Source organism: Muscardinus avellanarius, assembly GCF_963383645.1.
Source record: "Muscardinus avellanarius genome assembly, chromosome: 13".
Lineage (NCBI taxonomy): Eukaryota > Metazoa > Chordata > Mammalia > Rodentia > Gliridae > Muscardinus > Muscardinus avellanarius.
In genome coordinates, this window is record NC_137799.1 from 35,969,435 (window position 1) to 35,991,743 (window position 22,309).

Below are 22,309 nucleotides of genomic sequence, written 5' to 3' on the forward strand. Positions count from 1 at the left end.
CTCCAATTGATCAGTGGGTTCTACAGACTGACCCTCTAAAGCCCACTAGTGGTTCCCCACTGGAGTCACTGTTAGGCATCAATATGTCATAGCGGCCTCTAAGGCCCTCCCTGACCTGGCCCTGCCCACCCTGCACCCTCATCTTCCTATGCCCATTCCAGAGCCTGTGCTTGCTGCTTCTGGGCTGGCCAGCTCTCTCCGTGGTCTCTATTAGGCATAGGGGATACAGAATACATATTCTAGCCAGGCGTGGTGGCGCACACTTGTAATCCCAGCATTCGGGAGGCTGAGACCGGAGGATCGCAGTTCGCGGACAGCCTCAGCTACTTAGTGAGGCCCTCTGCAACTCAGTGAGACCCAGTTTCAAAATAAAGAATAAAAAATAGGGCAAGGGTTATAGCTCGGATGTCAAATGCCCCTGGGTTCCATTCCTAGACCCGCCAAAAAAAAAAAATAATGTATATTCTACCCTCCTTAGTCACTTTCTCACCTTCTGCCACAGCCATCCGAGGCCAGGACCCTCCCGGAGCCCAGGCAGGGGCTTACCTCTATCACTGTAGTCATCCACCAGAATAACTTCTTCCAGCAGGATGTCTGGGGATGTCTCAAGGACACTGTAAACTGTCCGAAGGAGCGTTGACCAGGCTTCATTATAAAACGCTATGACAACAGATGTCTTGGGCAAATTATCATAATCGTATTTCTTCTCTTTGCACCTGCAAATACAGCACAATGTTAGGAATCTAGAACCTAGCCCAGGTTGGTGCTGAGGATGCAGTGAGGAAGGGGGCCTAGGTCACGATCTCGGGACTAGCTCCTGGAGAAGAAGAGATAATCTGCCAAGGATCTCCCACAGGACCCCCCACACACACACACACACACATACACACACACACACATACACACACACACACATACACACACTCCATGTGCCGCAAGGAGCTACAGTCTCTAAGAAAGGTTCTCATGACACCCTGACCTTTGGCCGTGGGATATTGTTTGCAGATTTGAGCAACATACAAACTAGGCAGAATCAGAAGGGAAGGAGCCTGTCACTTCCCTCCCACCTCGCAGCTCTCCTACCTGTCCACTACAACCCTGTTGTCAGGCCCTTGCTCAGAATGTTCCCTGGGCCTAGGATGCTGTCTTCTCTACTCAGCAAACTCCCTCCAAGAGCAGCTCAGCCTGCTCCTACAGGAACCCCTGGACCTGCACTCAGCGTGTGCCATGAGTATTCCTATTACTCACATGCTGTGCTCCTCCCTACTTCTCCCCATACCCGGCAGTGACTATGTTTCACACAGCAGTGTGCTGATGCCTCAATCAGAATCAGAATCAAGGCTGGGACACAGGAGCATCCTGGGAAGGGCTCTGCAAAGGGCGCCACCTTCCCTCCCCCCAGTACCGAACCCCCCTGCGGAGCCGCGTGTGGGGGGGGGTGAGGTCAGGATAGGCGCTGAACGGTCCTCATGGGAACCAATAAGCTCCTTCTTTGTTGAGGAGACTTTGCTGTCACTTTGCACTGAAGGTTTCCTGGTCCACATAGAAAAATCTATCCTCAAAATGACTGATAATAATCTCCCAGTGTCACAGGACCGACCTAGGAGCAGTGCTGGGAATTATCAGCAGGAAGCGGCTGATAGCAAGATGGGGGCAACACTTCAGGGACACCAGAAGGACCAGAGTTCTACAATGCTGGGGGCTGACCAAGGGAACAGCTAGATATTAAAGAAAGAGATAAATATAAATGCTGAGCCAGGTTACTTGGGCAGTGAAGGCAAGGCCTTACTGGGCAGGCTGAGAGATGGATCGAACAGGAGAGGAGACGCAGAACTAAAAGGACCGGGGTGAAACCAACATCCATGGACTGTCTGCCACACGCTCAGCATGGTACCAGGAGACCCTTTATCAGCCAGTCACCAAATGCTTCTCTATCACTGACTGTGTGTCAAATTGGCAAGGTCCAGGCTCCCGTGGAGCCTACACTCAGGAGGATAGCGACCAAGAAAGCAAATCAGTGACAGCAGGAGAAGGAAGTACAAGAAGGTGACAGAGGGGGGCAACTGCAGAGTGGGTGAGCTGGGAGGCCCCTCAGGGAAGGTAGCATTTAGGGTGAGGCCCGAAGGAGGAGGGACTGACCCATGAAAAGTCAAGAAGGGTCCTTTGCATGCACAACTGTCCCCCTCCCTTTGTTTTACTATGAAAATTTTCAACCCTATTAAAAGTAAACAAGAGCTTCCTGGGGGACCCTTTGCTCAGCGGCAACAATTGTCAACACGTGGTCAATCTCAATTAATCTATGTCATTACCCACTGCCCTGCCTCAGGCCATTTTTAAAGAAAATCCAGCATATTGTAGCAGCCGTAACTATTTCAATATGTATATCTAAAAGGCAAGGACTTTTTCTTATAAGAAACATATTACCTTTGCCATACCTTAGAAAAATATGCAGTTCTTTAGTCCTATTATAGCTCCAGTGTTTAATCAAAGCTAAGCACATTGGAAGATACATTTTCTAATGAACCAATAAGAAGTGGAAATGGGGCCAATCATAAGGGTATAATACACATATATTTTTAAGGCAATACTAATTTCGGAAATGCTGAAATGGAGACAAAAAATGTTCCTTGGAGCCAGGCGTGGTGGCGCATGCTTGTAATCCCCACGCTTGGGAGGCTGAGACAGGAGGATCACACGGGTTCAAAGCCAACCTCAGCTACTTAGTGAGGCTCTCAGCAACTTAGTGAGACCCTGTTTTCAAATAAAATATAAAAAAGGTCTGGGAGTATATCCCAGAGGTAGAAAGCCCCTGGGTTCTTCCCCCAGTATCACCAAAAAAAAAAAAAAATCAAAAACAAAAACAAAATAAATAAATAAATAAAAATAAAGAATAATGAAAAAATAGGGTGGGGGATGTAGCTCAGAGTTTCAGAGTTAGAATGGCCCTGGGTTCATCCTCAGTACCAAAAAGAAAAAAAAATGTTCCTTGGAATCAATGAAATGCACTTTTTTAACCTTCAAAACCACTTCCTGTGTTAGCATTTCTTGCTCTCATTTTAAAGACGAAGCTCAGAGAGCTGGAGTCACTTGATCAGCTCACTGAGCAGGGGGCTCTGTGTATACTGGGCTGAAATATCGGAGTCCCAGGATCTTGCTACAAGGTCTCACTTGTTCCTTCCACCAAATGGGGGCAGATCCCCCTGAATCTAAAGATAAAGGCTTCTGGACTACACTTCCCCATCCAGCATCTCTAAGAGATGGACAATTTCTCTTCTCTACTCTCTCAGGTTCATCTAACAAATCCCAAGACTCTTTGCCTAAATGCCAGGATAGCTTCCAAGGTAAGTTCCAAGACCCCCGAGCAGCAACCTGGCTCTGCTATCACCAGGTGACCCCTTCATAACCACAGACTTATTGTCTTAGTCTCTGATAGGAGCTGGCTCCTCTAGCCATCTATGTTTGCGTTCTGGCTATATCCCGCACTCAAGGAGAAGTCAAGCCAAGCTGGATGCATGAAAACTCCAGAGCTCCCCTGCCGGCACCTAGACAGCCGGCAGTTGTCTCCTCGGATGCCATGGGTTTTCATTGATGGAAATAATTACTTAGCACTGACCCAGAGAAAAGCCTTCCGTCTGCACTGGAGAATCTGATCACACTCAAGGAGAGAAGATCCAGGCATTTATAGACATATTTTAAGAGCAGAAGAGTCGTATGACTTCCAAGGTGAGGTCATTTGACAGATATTTCTCAGTGGAATGTACCACTCATTCTGCAGTAAGCCAGCTGCCATGTTGTGAGGCTGCTCAAGCAGCCCAGCAGAGGAGTCTACTGATGAGAAACTGAAACTTCCTGCCGACAGACAGTATACACATGCCAGCTCTAGATGTGAGCAGAACCCCGGGGCCAGTCAAGCCTTCAGATGAGAAGAGCACCATCCAGGCACCATTCTGGCAGTGACTCCCTGAGAGAGTATAAGCCAGACCAACCCAGCCAATTCTCAGAGCACAGAGACTATGTACGGTAATAACTGCTTACTGATGCTTTAAGCCATTAAGTTTTATGGTCATACCTATCTTGAAGTAAATCACAATTAGACTATTAGATCCAATGAAAAGTTAAGAAGGACGAAGGAGACTAAAGAAACAGAACATATCAGTGCCACACCTAACACTTGCTTGGAAAAGCAATGCTGTAATAGTTGGAGCCAAGCCAGGTATGGTGGCGCATGCTTATGATCCCAGCATTTAGGAGGCGGAGACAGGAAGATCGTGGTTTGAGGACAGCCTCAGTTATTTAGTGAGGCCCTTTGCAATTCAGTGAGACCCTGTTTCAAAATAAAGAATGAAAAATAGGGCTGGGGGTGTTGCTCGGAGGTAGAATGCCCCTGGGTTCCCTCCCCAATACCACACACATAGGAAAAGTTGGCGCCTCTGGACCACAGATGGTAGCACAAGCTGGTAATCCTAGCTGCTTAAGAAGCTGAGGCAGAAATATCATGGGTTTGAGGCAAGCCTTAGGAACTTAGCAAGAGCCTGTCTCAAAATAAAGAGTTAAAAGGACTAAGGGTATAGCTTAGTGGAAGAATGCTTGCCTAGCATAAAGGAGAACATGGATTCAGTCCACAAGCTGCCCCCCCCAAAAAAAAAAGTTGGAACCTCTGGAGATATCTGATATCATATAACTTTCCTGACTTTGACAGCTATGCCAAAGTATCATGAGAGATTTCCCTTGTTCCTGAAAAAGACGGAGAAATGACAGATGAAGGTTATCATCTCGGCAGCTCACTTTCAAATGTGTATGTTAGTGGACATCTAGAAAGAGGAAAATCAAGGAGATTGGCGCAAACTAATAAGTCATAGCTCTAGATGAAGACTTCATTGTGCTACTCTTGCAAATTTTCTCTAGGTTTGAATTTTCCAAAATTAAAAGTTGAATACCAAAAAAGGGTTTTAACATTGCAAAGGGTATACCCAAACAACAAGCCAATTCTGATCTATAAATATGTGGTTCAATCTTAGTGTCCTCTACAAATGTCCTCAATCTCATTAGTTCCCTCTTCTACCAAAACAGCCCCCTTCCTCCAAATACATGTGGTAGCAAATAGAAAACACATGTGTATATCATAAACATACTAACAAGCACCCGTGTATTATTAAGCTCCCATGTACTAGACAAGATACACGGAAAAGCTATACAGTGCTGAGCTGTAGCCCACTAAGAGCCTCAGAAAGGATTAACTGCTTACTGCTACAGGTTACCTCTAGATGTCCCCAAAGGCCCATGTGCTCAAGGCTTGATCCTCAGCTTGGCACTAATGGGAGATGGTGAAGCCTTTGAGCTGGGACCTAGTAGGAGGTTTAGGTCATAGGGGACATACCTTCAAAAGAGGCTATGGGACCTTGCCTCTTCCTCTAGCTTTCATTCCCAGCTATGAAGTGCGAGGAATGCTCTATCATGTGCTTCCGCCATGATATGCCGTTGCCAGCCTAAAGGAGCAGAGCCTAGGTCACGGGCTGAAACCTCCAAACCTGTGAACTGAAATGAATCTATTCTCTTTATAAGTTGACTTCTCTCAACTTCATTACAGTAATAGAAAGCTAACTAACACATTACACACACAAAAAGTGTTCTGTGGCCAGGGGTGGTGGCGCACACTTGTAATCCCCATGCTTGGGAGGTGGAGACAGGAGGATCGCATAGGTTCGAAGCCAGCCTCACTGGCTTAAGAGGCCCTGTTTCCAAATAAAAATATAAAATGGGTCTGGGAGTATAGCCCGGAGAAGGGTTTCCAGGAACCCCAGTACCACCAAAAAAAAAAGTGTTCTGTGAAAACTAAAAATATGGTGGTTGGTTTTTAACCTTAAAAAAATATACAGCTAAAACTTAAGTTTTGAACATAACTAGGCTCAAAGGCAAATGAGTACAAAGAAGAATGGTGAAGTGGGATTTTTTTTTCAGTACTGGAAATGGAATCCAGGGACATTCTACCTCTGAGCTACACCCCCACCCTTTCTTTATTATTATTCATTTTGAAAGAGGATCTCACTAAGTTACAGAGGGCGTCACTAAGTAGTTGAGTAGCTGAGGCTGACCTTAAACCTGCAATCTTCCTGTCTCAGCCTCCCAAGTTCTGGGATTACAAACATGTATCACCACACTGGCCTCTAGCCCAATTTTTTGATGATGATGAAGATGAAGATGATGATTTTGCAGTACTGGGGTTGGAACCCAGGGGCATTCTACCTCTGAGATACACCCCTAGCCCTGTTTTGTTTGTTTGTTTGTTTGTTTGTTTTTTGGTGGTACTGGGGTTCCTGGAAGCCCTTCTACCTCCAGGCTACACTCCCAGACCTATTTTATATATTTAGTTAGAAACAGGGTCTCCTAAGCCAGCGCGCACAGCTGGCTTTGAATCTGCACGATCCTCCTGTCTCCGCCTCCCAAGTGTGGGGATTACAAGCATGCGCCACCACGCCTGGCTATTCTTTATTTTGAAACAGGGTCTTCCTGAGTTGCAAAGGGCCTCACTAAATAGCTAAGGCTATCCACAAATTGTGACACTCCTGTCTCAGCCTCCCAAATGCTGGGATTACAAGCGTGCGCCACCACATCTGGCCAGAAGTGGAATTCTTAAAGTTTATTCAACATAAAGAACTGTCCTTTAAGCCAGGCATGGTGGCGCATGCTTGTAAGCCCAGCATTTGGGAGGCTGAGATAGGAGGATTGCGGTTCGCAGCCAGCCTTGGCTACTCAGTGAAACCCTGTTTCAAAATAAAGAAGAAAAAATAGGGCTGGGGTGTCGCTTGGAGGTAGAATGCCCCTGGGTTCCACTCCAGTAGCACAAAAAAAAAAAAAAAAAGAAAAGAAAAAGAGAGAGAGAGAACTGTCCTTTAATCTGAAATCACATCCTTATTCCTTGGGATTAAATTTATTTCTTCTCTGCCTGGACAAATAGAGTTGGAACATACATTAGCCCCTCTTCAACTTTGTTTGTATATGTGTTTTCACTGCTCTCTGAAAAATAAGAGGCGCAAAGTCACCATCCTATAGTTGTCTAGGTAGGAACTTTGTGTCACCAAGCGGGGTGACAACCTGGCAAAACTTATCCAGAGCTTTAAAATATTCTTTTTCTCCTTGATCTCATATCACTCTAAGAGTTTTTTTTGCTTAAGGAAATAATCTGGTACCCTGGCCAAGGCTTATTATAATTTTTTTCTTTGTAACATATGATTGTAATAGCAAAAGCTATACGCAGTTTCAGTGTTCAACAAGGAAGCGAAAGTTAAAGTATAGAAAAGCTACAAGAAGAAATGCTACATGGCCATCAAATGACATTTTCAGAGAATATCTAATAATAGAGAATGGTCAAACAGCAGGGTACAAATTTGTAAATATCCCACTCTATAAACAATGTGTGTGTGTGTGTGTGTGCGTGTGTGTATGCTCACATATCAACAATAAACAATAGAAAGAACTATGCCAAAAATGTTATAAATGGTGATTTCTGAAAAGTGGTAGGGTTGTCGCTGATTCTTATGCAATGCTTTATATTTTTCTACATTCTAACTTTGTTCTATAATGAATGTGCACAATTTTTATAACAATAAAAAAGATTATTTTTTAAAAGCTGAGTCATTTTTCTTCAAATACCTTTATGGAGCAGTAATTTAATATTCTGCCCTCTTCTTTTTCCTGGGCCTGGCACAGTTTCTGAGTCTTTCTTTAAAACATCCCTTAAGCCAGGCGTTGTGGCGCACACTTGTAATTCTGCGCTTGGGAGGCAGAGACAGGAGGATCGCGCTGGTTTGGAGCCAGCCTCGCTGGCTTAAGAGACCCTGCTTCCAAATAAAAAATATATAAAATAGGTCTGGGAGTGTAGCCCGGAGGTAGAAGGGGCTTCCAGGAACCCCAGTATCACCAAAAAAAAAAAATCCCATCCCTTTATGAAGTGCAACACATCCTACCAAATGTCTATAAGTTAGTTTCCAGAAAAAGCACTTTTTTTTCCTTATGGATTAAAAGACTGGCAAGAACGGTTCTGTATCACTATGGGGTTCCACTTCTGCCTTGAGGAACAAAAGGAACCTCAGAGTTAATGCCAAATCACAGTAAGCCAGCATATCACTAAGTTTCCAGCAGATTCCATGGGCTTTGTGCGGGCGAGGGCCAGCTGAGTTTGTCTACTTCAGCATGCCTCGTACTGTGGCTGGAAATTCAATCATGTTTATCAAGTTACACGACAGGCAGTGTGCTAAACGTTTCTTGGGCTTTATTTCACTTCATCTTCATAACTAAATAGGAGCTACAATAATCTCCACTAGTGTAATACAAGCCTGCGTATCAGATGGATATGAATGAATGCATATGGGAAATTGCTCCTGATCGCTTAATCTTTATATTAAGGTTATCGCATAAGTGTCTCTTAGAAAAATAACAAAAACTCACATCCTCTGTAGAACAGGCCAGGGAGATATAAGGTGCAGGTGTGTGTTTTACCAGCTCAAAACCCTTTCTCCTTTCTTTATGACACCTCACCTTGATTTCCTTTTAGGAATCATGCCTCCCTGATTCAGTCTATGTGGTTTCTGCAGGGCTGGACAGGCACAAACACAGACATACACACACAGACACATGCACCTCTGCCTCTTTTAGGGTTACATGCCTCCAGCCTGCCCAGTCAATATTTCCTAGCTGACATCTGCATCCCTAAATCCAGGGTACAGCATGACCTAAACTTTGAATCCCAGACTTCTCTGGGCTAGAAGCTATTATATTTTCTTTATACTTAAATCAGTCTACATTGGGTTTTTAGCTACTGTCGACCAAAAAGAATCCTGACTAATATAGAGTCTAAATATTTCTAAAAGTGAACACAGGACTTCTGGCAAAAGATCAAAAACAGATAATATAAATGCTAAATTAGTTGGGAGAAAAATGGAATAAGATGGGGGACGGGACTGTTAACAAAAAAAAACAAAAAAACAAAAAAAAAAACCAGCAGGGAAAGTTACATTAAGAAGAGGAGCCAGGCCGGGCGTGGTGACGCACGCTTTAATCCCCGTGCTTGGGAGGCTGAGACAGGAGGATCGCACAGGTTCGAAGCCAGCCTCATCTACTGAGTGAGACTCTCAAGCAACTTAGTGAGACCCTGTTTCCAAATAAAATATTAAAAAAATAGGTCTGGGAGCATAGCCCGGAGATAGAAAGCCTCTGGGTTCCACACCCAGTACCACCAAAAAAAAAAAAAAAAAAAAAAAAAAGAGGAGCTGGGCATGGTGGCGCACACTTGTAATCCCAGCATTCGGGAGGCTGAGACCAGAGGATCACAGTTCGCAGACAGCCTCAGCTACTTAGTGAGGCCCTCTGCAACTCAGTGAGACCCTGTTTCAAAATAAAGAATAAAAAAATAGGGCAGGAGGTGTAGCTCAGAGGTCAAATGCCCCTGGGTTCCACCCCCAGATTCGCAAAAAAAAAAAAAAGAGGATAACGAGCCAGGTATGGTAGCAAATGTCTGTAATCCCAGTACTTGGGAGGCTAGGATAGGACAACAGCAGGTTCAAGGCCAGCACAGAGCAACTTAATGAGATCCTGTTTCAAAGTAAAAAAAATAAAAAAATAAAAAAATAAATACACACACACACACACACACACACACACACACACACATATATATATATATATATAAAGGGCTGGAGGTGTAACTCAGCAGTATAATAACCCTGGGTTCAATCCCCAGTCCCACCAAATGGGGGGGTGGGAGAACATAGCAAATAGAAAGCAGAAAATAAAATGGCACAATCAAATCCAAAGATATCAGTAAACATAATAAATGTAAATGGTTATAAATATATAGTTAAAAGTCAAAGGCTACCAGTCAGAAATTTGTGTGTTGTCATTAAGACAACACAAAATGGAGCAATCTGTTATTCAAAAACACGTCTAAAAATATGAGTAGACAATGAATGAATGAAAGAAAAAAGAAGGGAAAGGTAACATGAAGACACTGACAAAAATGAAGAGTGCAACCACAGAAAAGATCAGAAGTTTATTATTAACTACTAATATAATATCAAAATCATATCCTATACTTAGCATTATACTCTCTGATTGATACACATTGTTTTTTAATCAATAGGCACTACTAAGGAGAGGAACGTTTCATACTTTCCCATGTCCCAAGGCTGTGCCTGGTACCCATCTATTCTGCTGCTGTCCATGTACCCACTGTACAACCAAAAGGGGTAGGGTTACTGGGGGTCAGTAGGCACTCTACCACAGCCTACCTCTGATAACATATGCTGGCTCTTTAGAATTCATGATGGTGGGAACAATTTGTCTTGGCTCTGTTTTGGGTGTATTGTTAATATTTGCTTGGGAAAAACCTAGGGAGGATTGGTTGCCTTTAAGGCTTGTTCTGCTTGTTATTGTCTGAGTCTTTATAGAATTCTTGTTAGATCGGTCATTTGGAAATTTAGGTGCAACTCATACATAAATGTTACAGCTTCAGGGAGCAAATCTTGAATTGTTTTAAACAATTTGGGACCATTAATAACAAGTCTCAAGTATCTTTTTGGTAACAAGGCCAATTCCAAAATACCCCCAAATCCCCATGCCTAATACTATTCCCCAGAAGGAGATGCCATGTGCCCGTTCCAGGGAATGTCTGCCGTGCATCATTCCTGCTAAAACGAGCCTTGCTCAGTTTTAGACTAGGGAAGAAGGCGCGGCAATACTGCATGGGTCTAATAAGAATTCGTAAAATATCCTGCAGTTTACAACGTTATCAGAGAAGAAAAAAAAAAACATCAGCCTAATGTCTACCTCATGTGTGATGTTTTACAAAGATAACTTTGCTATGAGACAAGACAAGTAGGCTATCTCTGCAAAAACAGAAATTCAGACCAACTCCCTTCTGACAACGCCAGCAAGACACATTTAGTTTTCTCGAATTACTTATGTGGCCCTACTTTGAGACTCTTTGCCATCCCAAATCCTGACTCCCAAACTCAAACACACATCTGTAGTTGTAGCACTAACAAGGCGAAAACCAAAGCAGGCAGTCAAGAAACACAAACACCTGTGTATTAATCACACGCGTTCCTGGTCAGCGGTGCACAGTAGAGAAGACTGGTGTCCTCAAGCACAGCACCCCACAGTTGTGCCCGGGGAAATGCACAGCCCTGGAGGGCACTGTCGCTCCACTTTCTTTTCTCTTGCTACCAAGTCAGAATGTAAAAGGCAATAATGCTATTATAGTGATCATCTCAATGACCCTATGTTCTATGAGAACTGAATTTTTTTCTCATAATTTTGGCACATTATTAGCAACCATTTGTGACAGACCTCCCAACTGATTTCAGCTGCACTTGACCTATTATTAATCCCCACTCCTCCAACTTTAAACTTTTCCCACATTCTCAAAAGCATCTATCCTGGAATCTTCTGAGCCAGAAAATCCATAGGCACCAGGTCAGCAGCTTTCAACCATGGCTGCACATTAGACTCAGCCTAGGCCTCACCAGCAGAAATTCTGATCTAATTGTTCTGGCAGTCAATATATTTTAAAAGTTCCCCAGAGCTGCAAACCCAGCTATCTGGTACCCACTGTGGCTTGCTACCATCTTGGAGTAAAAGTTCCCCTTCTGCCAGGCGTGGTGGCGCACGCTTGTAATCCCCACGCTTGGGAGGTGGAGACAGGAGGATCACGCAGGTTCGAAGCCAGCGGGAGACCCTGTTTCCAAATTTTAAAAAGTATTTAAAAAAATGGGTCTGGGAGTGTAGCCCGGAGGTAGAAGGGCTTCCAGAAACCCCAGTACCACCAAAAAAAAAAAAAAGTTCCCCTTCTTTGCTAGTATCAAATGAGAGGGTATTTGTGCAAGTACTGTGAACCCTATGCTTACTATACTACCATTCAAGGATTCCTCATCATAATTATCCCCCTTCTCCAGTCAGTACTGTGATTCATAGAAATAAAGCTGTGCTCTAATTCCATGGCATGCAAATTATTAGATTCTATGAGGGATCTCACAGAAGTAGAGCCAACACTTCAAATGTCTCTTTATGGGCCTAGCCCTGTCCAAAGGGGCGAACACAGTGCCAAGCCTTGCAGATACGAGGAAGAGCCAAACAATGGTCCTGGGCTGAGCACAACACCTCGCCTCTCATGACAGGTTTATGTTTGGTAGTGCAAAGACTTTCATTAAAAAAATGTGCGAGGGAGCCAGGCGTGATGTCGCACACTTGAAATCCCAGCATTTGGGAGGCTGAGACCAGAGGATCGCGGTTCGCAGACAGCCTCAGCTACGTAGTGAGGGCCTTTGCAACTCAGTGAGACCCAGTTTCAAAATAAAGAATAAAAAATAGGGCTGGGGGTATAGCTTGGAGGTCGAATGCCCCTGGGTTCCATCCCCAGACCCGCAAAAAAAAAAAAAAAAAAAAAAAAAAAATGTGTGCGGCAGCAGGGTGTGGTGGCACACGCCTGTAATCCCAGTACTTGGGAGGCTGAGACAGGAGGATCACAGGTTTAAAGCCAGCCTCAACAACTTGGTGAAACCATTTCAAAATAAAAAGTAAAACACGACTAAAAGTGTAGTGCAGAGGTAAAGTGTCCCTGCATTCAATCCCCAGTACCACAAAAAGAAAAAGTGTGCAGGACTATGAGCATGCACATGTCCGAGCCTGTTCTCACCCACACACCTATTTGTACATTTTTCAAAACCTATTTCTATACTTGGAAGAAGGATACACAGCAGACTGTTAACCATCGTTCTTCCCAAGTACTAAGTTCTTTTATGATGTTTGTATCTTGTTTGCTTCTCTGCATTTGCTAAAATTTCTAGAACAAATACATACAGGTTTTATAATTACACTAGATAAATAATTGTCACCAAATTAAAAAAAAAGATTTTTTTTTAAATGGATTGTAGGCCAGCTCTGTCCCAGATCGGCAGTGTGACCAGGGGTGGGGGGTGGGGGGGTGGTTTTTCCTCTGGTTTGACTTGATGTCCCCTCAAGGTGCTTCCTCCTAGACAATCAAGGTCCCTGAATACCCCTCTGCTTATTAATTAGGCTCCTGGGGGACCCCCAGAAACTAAAATGGCAGATTATCAGATCACCATTTCACCTGATAATCTGCCATTTTAGTTTCTCAGGCTAAATATTAGTTCAGGCTAAATACTAGTGATTAGCTCACCCCTGTGTGAACTGTAGTCCACTCTTTCCTGAGGTTTTACTTTCTATAGTTCCAGTTACCCAGCCAACCACAATCCAAACATATTAAATGGAAAATTCCAGACATAAACAATTTGTAAATTTCAAATTGTATGCCCTTCTGAATACCATGATGAAATATCATTCCACCTGGGTCTTGAGTAGTTCCTCTGTCCAGTGTATACACTCTGTATACACTACCCACCAGCTATTTGCTTAGCAGCTACCTTGGTTATCAGATTGATTGTCATGGTATGGTAGTGTTTACTTAGTATATAGAGCTTAATACTATCCTGGGTTTCTGGCATTTACTGGATCTAAGAACTTATCTCCTAAGGATAAGAAAATACTATTATATTAAAAAAAAAAAGTGAAATTCTAGCCGGGCGTGGTGGCGCACGCTTATAATCCCCATGCTTGGGAGGCTGAGACGGGAGGATGGCACAGGTTTGAAGCCAGCCTCAGCTACTTAGTGAGGCTCTCAGCAACTTAGTGAGACCCTGTTTCCAAATTAAATATGAAATAGGTCTGGGAGTATAGCCTGGAGGTAGGAAGCCTCTGGGTTCCACACCCAGTACCACACACACACACACACACACACACACACACACACACACACACAGCGAAACTCTGTTAAAGGTTCTACTGACCACTCAGAAACTATGTCTCAATACCTGGCCCTGCTGAGGCTCAAACAGCTCAAGCCCACCCTTCTCCAAGGCTGGGAAAGAATAAGGCATCAGGCCCTGCTGTGGGAATTAAAGGCAGGGATATTCACATGCCCTTTATACTGGGTTTGGATTAATTTCCCAGGGTCAATGCAGCAGCAGGATCTATTCGCAAATCCTGATAGGACACAGGGCTGCTACATCACCATGGAGACGAGAGACCATAAGCCCCCACAGGTTATCCATAGCATTTCAAAGAGATATTCACAACCTTGGACAATAAAGGAAGTTGAGTCCGGAAAAGAAAAACTGTATGATCAATCCCTGGATAACTCTCAAAAGCAACCTCCTGAGTATACTCTTGAACAGGAAAAGAAAAAAAAAAAAAAAAAAAGGACAAATACACTGTTTTTCCAGGTGTTAGTGTCTTATTAATTCCTAAACTGTGTTATTTCTACCCACTTTTATATAGAGTGTGTGGAGACTGTTATGAGTTCACTATTTTGCAGATGGGGAAACTGAGGCTGAAAGAGGCCAAATCACTTACCTGACATCACAAAGCTGATCATCAAAAGAGCCAAGATTTTTATCTTACAGGATCAGGCTTCAACTCTACAACTGATCTGAAAGCCTCCCCTAGACCTGGCTCAGCCAAAGTGGGAACTGCTAGCCAGGAGTGGTGCGTATAACCCCAGTACTTGGGAGGCATAGATAGGAGGATTACAGGTTCAAGGCCAGTCTCAGCTACTTAGTGAGACCCTGTTTCAAAATGAAAAATAAAATAGGGCTGGGGGTGTAGCTAGGAGGTAGAATGCCTCTGAGTTCGATCTTCAGCACAGAAAAAAAAAAAGTGGAAAACTGCTATCAATGCCAAGAAAGTTGTACTCAAAAAGATTAACAGTGAAAGACGCCTTGGGCAGAAACACATGGCTAGGCATGTGTACATCCTGGAAACCAGGGAGGACATGAAATTCAGCCACTCTAAACTCATCAGCATGCGCTGAGGAGGCCCGGGAGCAAAGTTCCCCAAGGCTATTTCACTACCTCCCAGGCAGGTGAGTCGCCTAGGCCTCTGAACCTGTTTCCATACCTGTTAAGCAGACACGGCATGGAGGGCAGCAGGTATCTGCAGCACTCAGCAGATGGCCCCCAGCAGGAGCCGCTTCCTTGCCCCTCTTTTCCTCCAGGACTCCAAAGACAGAGCTCAGCAGGAGCTGAAGATCCCTGACAACTCAAGGTGCAGGGCGGAGGCCTGGTGGTCCAAGGACAGAGGTGGCAGCACTGTTTCCTGCTGTCCCTCACCCGGGCAGGGGAGCAACCAGTTCAGCCAGCAGCTCCAACAGGAACTAAGCCTCTGCACTGGCGGCAGTCCCGCACCACCCACAGGAGTGAGCTGGGCTGGATGGGGACCAAAGGTGCCCTTCCCACTGGGGCCCTCTTTCACCCTCCTCCACCCAAAGTGTAGGGAGCAGGAAGGAGGCTTTCCCCTGGGACCTGACCCCTCTTTCACCGCCCCCCCAGCCGGCTCCCTCTCCGCTGCTTCCTCCCTTGGTTGGCACTCACAGGTGTGTATGGACAGAGCCCGCTCTGCCCAAGAGTCCCTACCTGCGGCCAGGGCAGCCATCGGGCAGCGCCGGGCTGTACTGTGGCCACTTCGAGGCTGCGAGAAGCTCAAAGGAAGGTCTCACCTTGCACCTGTCTGCTCGGCCCTGACCTTCACCCTTTTCAAAGCAGAACGACCGCTTTTTCAAGGCGGAAGAACTAAAGGATCGCCTGGTTAACAGAAGCATAGGTTTCTGAGACTTTCTTATGGTCAGTTTTTTTTTGTTTTTTGTTTTTTTTTTTAATTTCCGCCTCCTCGCCCCGGTCCCGGGAGGAGGGCTGGGCAGGGCGCCACAGGCGGCCCCCGACTCACAGCGGGTTCCAGCGCTCCGGCAGGCGGCGGTGCAGCGAGATGCGGTCGCTGAGGTAGATGTTGATCTGGTGCCGCCGCACGCTCTCCTCCTGCAGCCGCAGCTCCTCGCCCTGCAGCTGCAGCCGCACCGCCTCGCCCCGCACGCCCAGCGCGTCCTCGGGCACCGGCGGCCGCGCCAGCACCGGCTCCCGCCGCCCCCGGCGCGGGGTGCGCGGGGGTCCCGGCTCCGCGGCCCCGGCCCCGCGCCGCGCCCGCAGCACCGCGCCCAGCCCGGCCAGCGCCAGCAGCGCCAGCAGCGCCAGCAGCGCCGCCCGGCCGCGCCGCAGCCCCCGCGGGCAGCACCGCCACGCCGCGCGCCCCCACATGCGCCCGCCAGCTGCGGCCAGCGGTCGGTCAGCGGCGCCGGACCCGGATCCCGGAACCCGCGCCGCCCGCCCCGCCCCGGGCCCGCCCACCTGTGCACCGCCCCGCCCGTGACCCGCCCACCGGAGAGACGCCCCGCCCCGCCCCCGGCGCCGGCGTCCCCACCTGAGGGTCCCGCGGCCCCCCGGGGGTGCGCTCGCCTCCCCAGCTCTGAGTGAGACCCTCGGCCTGTTCCGTGACGCCCCGCGCCTGGTGGCCGAGTGCACCCTGGAGGTGCCTACAAGTTTTACTGTCCTGAACTTCTCTGATCCTTGCACTGTCCAGTCACTGGGATTATCAGCTCCATTTTACAGACCAGAAGATGGAGGCCCAGCGAGACTTGGCGCCCGAGGACAGCAAAAACTCACTGGCTCCCTTGTTTGTCTAGACCTGCAATGCTTATCCCTCAATTCAAGGACACCTCCAAGAAACTGACCAAAGGAGCAGGCTGGCCCTTCAGAAAAACATAATATAGACCGCAGGCACCTTAGACCTTGGTTAGAGGGATTCTTTTGGGGGGAGGGTGAGAAAAGGGAGCTGCTAGGGTGCTGGATATACTTAACAGGGCCAAGACAATAAGGGATGAAAGGCTTTCTCCTAGGGGCAAAATATAAGGGAATGGCAACAAAAGCGTCATCATCACTTTTGCAGCATTTCCCTCCAGCCCGCTGTAGGAGAAAGACAGGTCTCATCACTCTCACAGCTGAGCAGAGTCCTCGGCTCAAAATGCCCTTCCCTACCTACAAACCCCTAGCCTCCTCCACAGCTGTTTAGGCAAATATATTCCAAGATTGTCAGGGTCCCTCCGAAAAAAACAGAACTTGTGGTAGATAAAAGACGTATTACAAGGAATTGCACAATTGTGTGTTCGTCGAATCTGAAATCCATGGGGAAGGGCAAACTGGATCTCCTGGGCATCAGTTAAAACTGCAGGCCACAAGCAGAATTTTTTAATTTTTCAGGCCAGCCTCAGATCTTCTCTACAGCCTTTCCACAGACTGAGTCAGGCCCACTTCTCCTTTACTTAAAACAGACTAGGTCAGGCAGGGTGGCACACAACTGTAATCCCAGCTACTTTGGAGGCAGGAAGGTGGAGAGTTCAAGACCAGCCATAGCAACTTAGTGAGACCCTTTCTCAAAATATAAACAAAAGAGCAGGGAATGTAGCTTGGTGGTAGAGCATCCCTGGGTATAATCCCCAGTACTACCCAAAATAAATAATAATAGCAATGATTAACTAGTTAAAAATAAAGCCAACTGGTTATATGTGCTAATCACATCCACAAGATACCTTCACATTCACACCAAGATTTGTGTTTGAATAGTAAGCCTACATCAAACACCTGTTTGCTTCCCACAGCTGTCATAACAACATACACAAACAGTTCCTTAAAACAACAGAAATCTCTTCTCCCACAGTTTTGGAGGCTGGACGCCTGAGCTCAGTGTTAACAGGGCCAAGCTCCCTCGAAGGCGCCAGAGGGGAATGGTGGCATTTCTTTCTCTTAGTTTCTAGTGCAGACAGCAGCCTTGGCATTTCTTGGCTTGTGGATACAGGGCCCTAGTCTGTACCTCCATGGTGTATAACCCAGCCTTCTCCTGGGGTGTGTCTCTCTTGGTGTCTTTTCTGCTCTTCTAAGAAGCATATTAAAGTCCACTCTAATGAGCTCATTTAACCTGATATATCTGTAAGGACCCTAATTCCAAATAAGGTCACATTCACAGGTAACAAGGATTAGGACTTTATCATTTGGTGATGGGGACAATTCAGTCCTTATCACCATCACACTTTGTCATGTCACTGTGTTTAATTCACAGTCTATCCTTGTAACAAAAATAATAAAGGAACTTAAGGTATTAGCTGTGGCCACGTAAGATCCCAGTGCTGGGCACTGAATCAAACATAGTAAGCACCCTGATAAGTTAGCGGCCGCCTCCCATCCAGCCCTGCACTTCCTTGGGTGTGTGTTTGAGCTCCCTGGGAGGTATGAGGGAGGGCACAGCCTGCCTAAGTGCAGGAACAGGTCTCCAACACAAACATGAGTTTCTAGGGTCTTGTTCCCAGAGGATCTTCTATGGAATCTAATCTGAGTGTTTTCAGAATCACCCAAGAACCCCAGAGGATCATGCAGAAAAATAAAGACTGACAGGGTAGGGCTGCAGTCCCTCTCTCTCTGAAACTGGAGCGTTGACGTGTATCTAATAGGTTGAGTTTCCCTCCTCCCTAGGAACTGGTAATAGGCCAAAAGAGTGAGTGTGCTGTCCAGAGCCACAGCTTGTGTGAATGGCAGGACAGGAAATAGAGTGGAACAGGAAGGCCCAGGCATGGTGGCACACGTCTGTGATCCTAGTACTTGGGAAGCTGAGAGAGGAGGAGTGCAAGTTTTAGGCCAACTTCAGCAACATAGTGAGACCCTCAGCGTTTCCAAAACAAAGAAGGAAAGACGATTCAAAAGCAGAATGCCCCTGAGTTCAATCCTCTGTACCTCCCTCCCCGCCAAATAAAGAAACAAGCAGGAAGGTATAGAGGAATGACTGGGTATCTGCTGGCATTCCTCTTCCTCCTCCTCCACTTCCTCCTCCTCCTCCTCCTCCTCCTCCTCCTCCTCCTCCTCCTCCTCCTCCTCCTTCTACTATTACTACTACAACAACTCCTCCTCCTCTTCTTCTTCTTCTTCTTCTTCTTCTTCTTCTTCTTCTTCTTCTTCTTCTTCTCCTCCTCCTCCTCCTCCTCCTCCTCCTCCTCCTCCTCCTCCTCCTCCTCCTTCTCCTTCTTCTTCTTCTGACAAGTTTTCACTATGTTACTCAGATTGGCCTCAAATTCTGTGGCTCAAGTAATAGTTCTGCCTCAGCCTCCCAAAAAGCTGAGACTATAGACATACACCACTGTACCCAGCTTAGAACCTGTAATTTTTGTTTGTTTGTTTGTTTCTCTGGGTAGAAAAAAGACTAGGTTTTCCAGCTTCCCTTGCAGCTAGGCATAACCATGTGACTAGTGCGCCACCAACTGGCTATAAGTGGTGGTATCATTTAGAATTCCTGAGTATAGTAGTCTCCTGATCCTCAGCTTTGCTTTCTGTGGTCAACCACAGTCTGAAAATACTTACTGTAAAATTTCAGAAATAACTCAAATTTCACTTTGTATGCTCTTCTGAATAGTATGATGAAATACTACCCCCACTCTGTCCTGCCTGGACCATGAATCATCTATGACCAGAATGTCCACACTGTATACACTGCCAGTCCCTTAGCCTTTTAGGAGCGACTTAGTAGCTGTCTTGGTTATCAGAGCAACTGTTGAATGATCACGTTCAAGTAACCCTTATTTTACTTAATAATGGCCCCAAAGTGCAAGAGTAGTAATACTGGTACTTGCATTGTGTCAAAGAGATGCTACATAGCATTTCTTTTAAGCAAAAAGTTGCAAGTTCTCAACTGAATCAGGGAAGGGAAAATAATTGTATGCTGAGGTTGCTAAGATCCACAGTACAATATTTTGAGAAAGCCCACATTTGCATAACATTTACATAACTTTTATTATAGTATATTGTCATGATTTTTATATTACTAGTTATTATTTATTGCTGAATAGATTTATAAATTTAATCTATAAACTAAACTCTATAATGGGTAATGTATAGGGAAGATATAATTTATATGATGTTCAGTACTATCCACAGTTTCAGGCATCCACTTACTGGAGAACTTTGAGTGTGCTGGCTGCAGTATCCTTTTATTTCTTTTCTCTTATTGGGGGGTACTAGGGATTGAATCCATGGGTATTCTATCTCTTAACTATACTTCCAGGCCTACCTTTTTTATATATATCTTAAACAGAGTCTTACTAAGTTTCTGAGGTTGGCCTTGAACCTGCAATCCTCCTGTCTTAGCCTCCCAAGTACTAGGATTACAAGCATGTACCACCACACACTCAACTTTCAGTGTCCTTAAAGGAAGCTTCTTTACCGTTCCTTCTTTCTGCTGGCCAGATAGTGACTGTGAAGAGTGGAGCTCAAACAACTACTTTGGGTCATTAGGTAAAAGTCGTCCACTGAGAATGGAGAGACCAGGCAGAAGGAGGCCAGGTCCCTAACACTGTGGGTGCTGGGCAGGTCATGACTGTCTCCTGCACAGCCAGAGTTAGTCCTAACTGATACAGGGACTAATAGCAAGGGAAGTCCTCCCAGATCTGGTTCTGATAGTGTGGTGGTTTAAAAACAAAGCTCCAAATTCTTCAATACTCCCCCCCTTTGACTCCGGCAGACCTATAACTATTTAATTAATAGAAGACAGTAAAAGCGAAGTGCTGTGAGTCCCGAGGCTAGGCAGAAAAGGCCATGAAGCTTCCCCTGTGCCATGGAGGAACTGAGCCCTGCCTTCAGCCTGCCCAACCACCCAGGTGCCATTTTAGACATGGCTCCCCCTTAACTACTCCCCCTCTTGAGTTTTCAGGTCATCTCAGCTGTGGCCCAAGATAGCACAAAGCAGAGAAGAAAATGCCCTTTACCGATTCCTGGCCCACAGAGTCCATAAACATCACAGAATGGTGGTTGCATGGTGTTGGGGTACTGTTTGTTATTTTGCAAGAGGGAACTGGAGCCGATGAGGGATTTTAGCCAAATGTCAGGAAATACTTACCGAACATCTACCGTGGGGGTCAGGCACACTGTAAGAAACAAGCTTCCAGCTGGGCATGGTGGCGCACACTTGTAATCCCAGCATTTGAGAGGCTGAGACAGGAGGATCGCGGTTCGAGAACAGCCTCAGCTACTTAGTGAGGCCCTTTGCAACTCAGTGAGACCCTGTTTCAAAATAAAGAATAAAAAATAGGGCTGGGGGTGTAGCTCAGTGGTAGAATGCCTCTGGATTCTATCTCCAGTACCAGACAAAAGAAAGAAAGAAAGAAAAGAAACAAGCTTCTAAGAAAAACAAAGTTAGACCCTAGTTAAAATGGGAAGGACAGATTTGGTGAATAGGTGTGGGCAATTTGGTCAATAGGTGTGGGCAATTTGGTCAATAGGTATGGGCAGAGGAGCCAGTGAGAACTAAACTCAGCTTCAGTTTGAACAGAGATGGATCCGTGTTTTAAAGGAGGATGAAGCTGTAGGGAGGAGGTGGGCAGGGACTCAGTAGTCAGGAAAGTGAAAAAACTACAAAGAGTTGGTCCATGCGAATGCTCATTAAGTCAGCTGTGTCTGCCAGCTAGCAATTATCAAGGTTAAGATTCCATCCTCCCAGAGACTGGGGTGGGGGGCAGAGGCCTGGTCCTCCCTCACAATACCTCAGATGAATGGCTTCCAGGTCCTTGAGAAAGACGCTCCTGAGTTGTAGGAGACCCATGTACACCCCAAAGGGACAGAGGAAGGATTCACAGTTGTAACCCCTTTTAAATGATACTCTGAGAAAGGGAAGCCAGAAGCCAGGTACGATGGTGCACACTGCTAATCCCAGTGCTAGGAAGGCAGAGACAGGAGGATCACAGGTTCCTGGCCAGTCTCAGCAACTTAGTGAGACCCTGTTTCAAATAAAAATAAAATAGGGTGTGTGGGGGGGTAATGCACAGAAGTAGAATGTGCGTGGGTTTAATCCGGTTAGGCTCATGCTTCACAGGGCTAGGGTGATTCTAAGGGTGTGGCCTTCTGCTAATTAATAGAAGCCATGAGCTAGGGTTTAAGTCTTTTAACATTAGGGAAGGAGGATGGTTTGTGCTGATAGGCTGTGGTTAAGGCCTAGTGGAGAAGGGAGCTCAGAAGAGACTGGCTAGAGTCAGGTCAGGGCGAGAATCTTTGTCACAAGACATTTCTGACATTATGGTGCTAAGAGTCTAATAAAGCAGAGAGATATTAAGAAGATAACTTGCTAGAATTGTGGTAAATGTTAGAGTGTGTTAATAGGGTTTATAATTATAAACCTTTACCTAGTTTCAGGGTTTGGGGAAATTTCTGGGAGAAAGTAATGTTCACAGGGAACCTGAATGCTAAGCAGTGTAAGATCTGAAATACTATCTTAGGTTAGTTTGGAACTCCCTCTGCTGGTGTCTCCTGTGGGAAGATGCTATAGGCTCTATTTTTATTTCTTTTACCAAGGAAAACAGGTCCAATGTTTTTTTTATTAA

The 22,309-nt window shown here is 45.8% G+C and overlaps 1 protein-coding gene across 1 annotated transcript in view; it reads right to left on the reverse strand.

Annotated features, from left to right (window-relative positions):
• GALNT12 (polypeptide N-acetylgalactosaminyltransferase 12) overlaps positions 1-16,157 on the reverse strand; it is a gene marked incomplete at both ends in the record, with an annotated part of 36,958 nt that extends 20,801 nt beyond the window's left edge. The window contains 2 exons of the mRNA XM_080709555.1: positions 547-716; positions 15,793-16,157. Of these exons, the coding sequence (XP_080565681.1) occupies positions 547-716; positions 15,793-16,157 (535 nt within the window). The remainder of the gene's footprint in view (positions 1-546; positions 717-15,792) is intronic.
• Between the last annotated feature and the right edge of the window lie 6,152 nt (positions 16,158-22,309).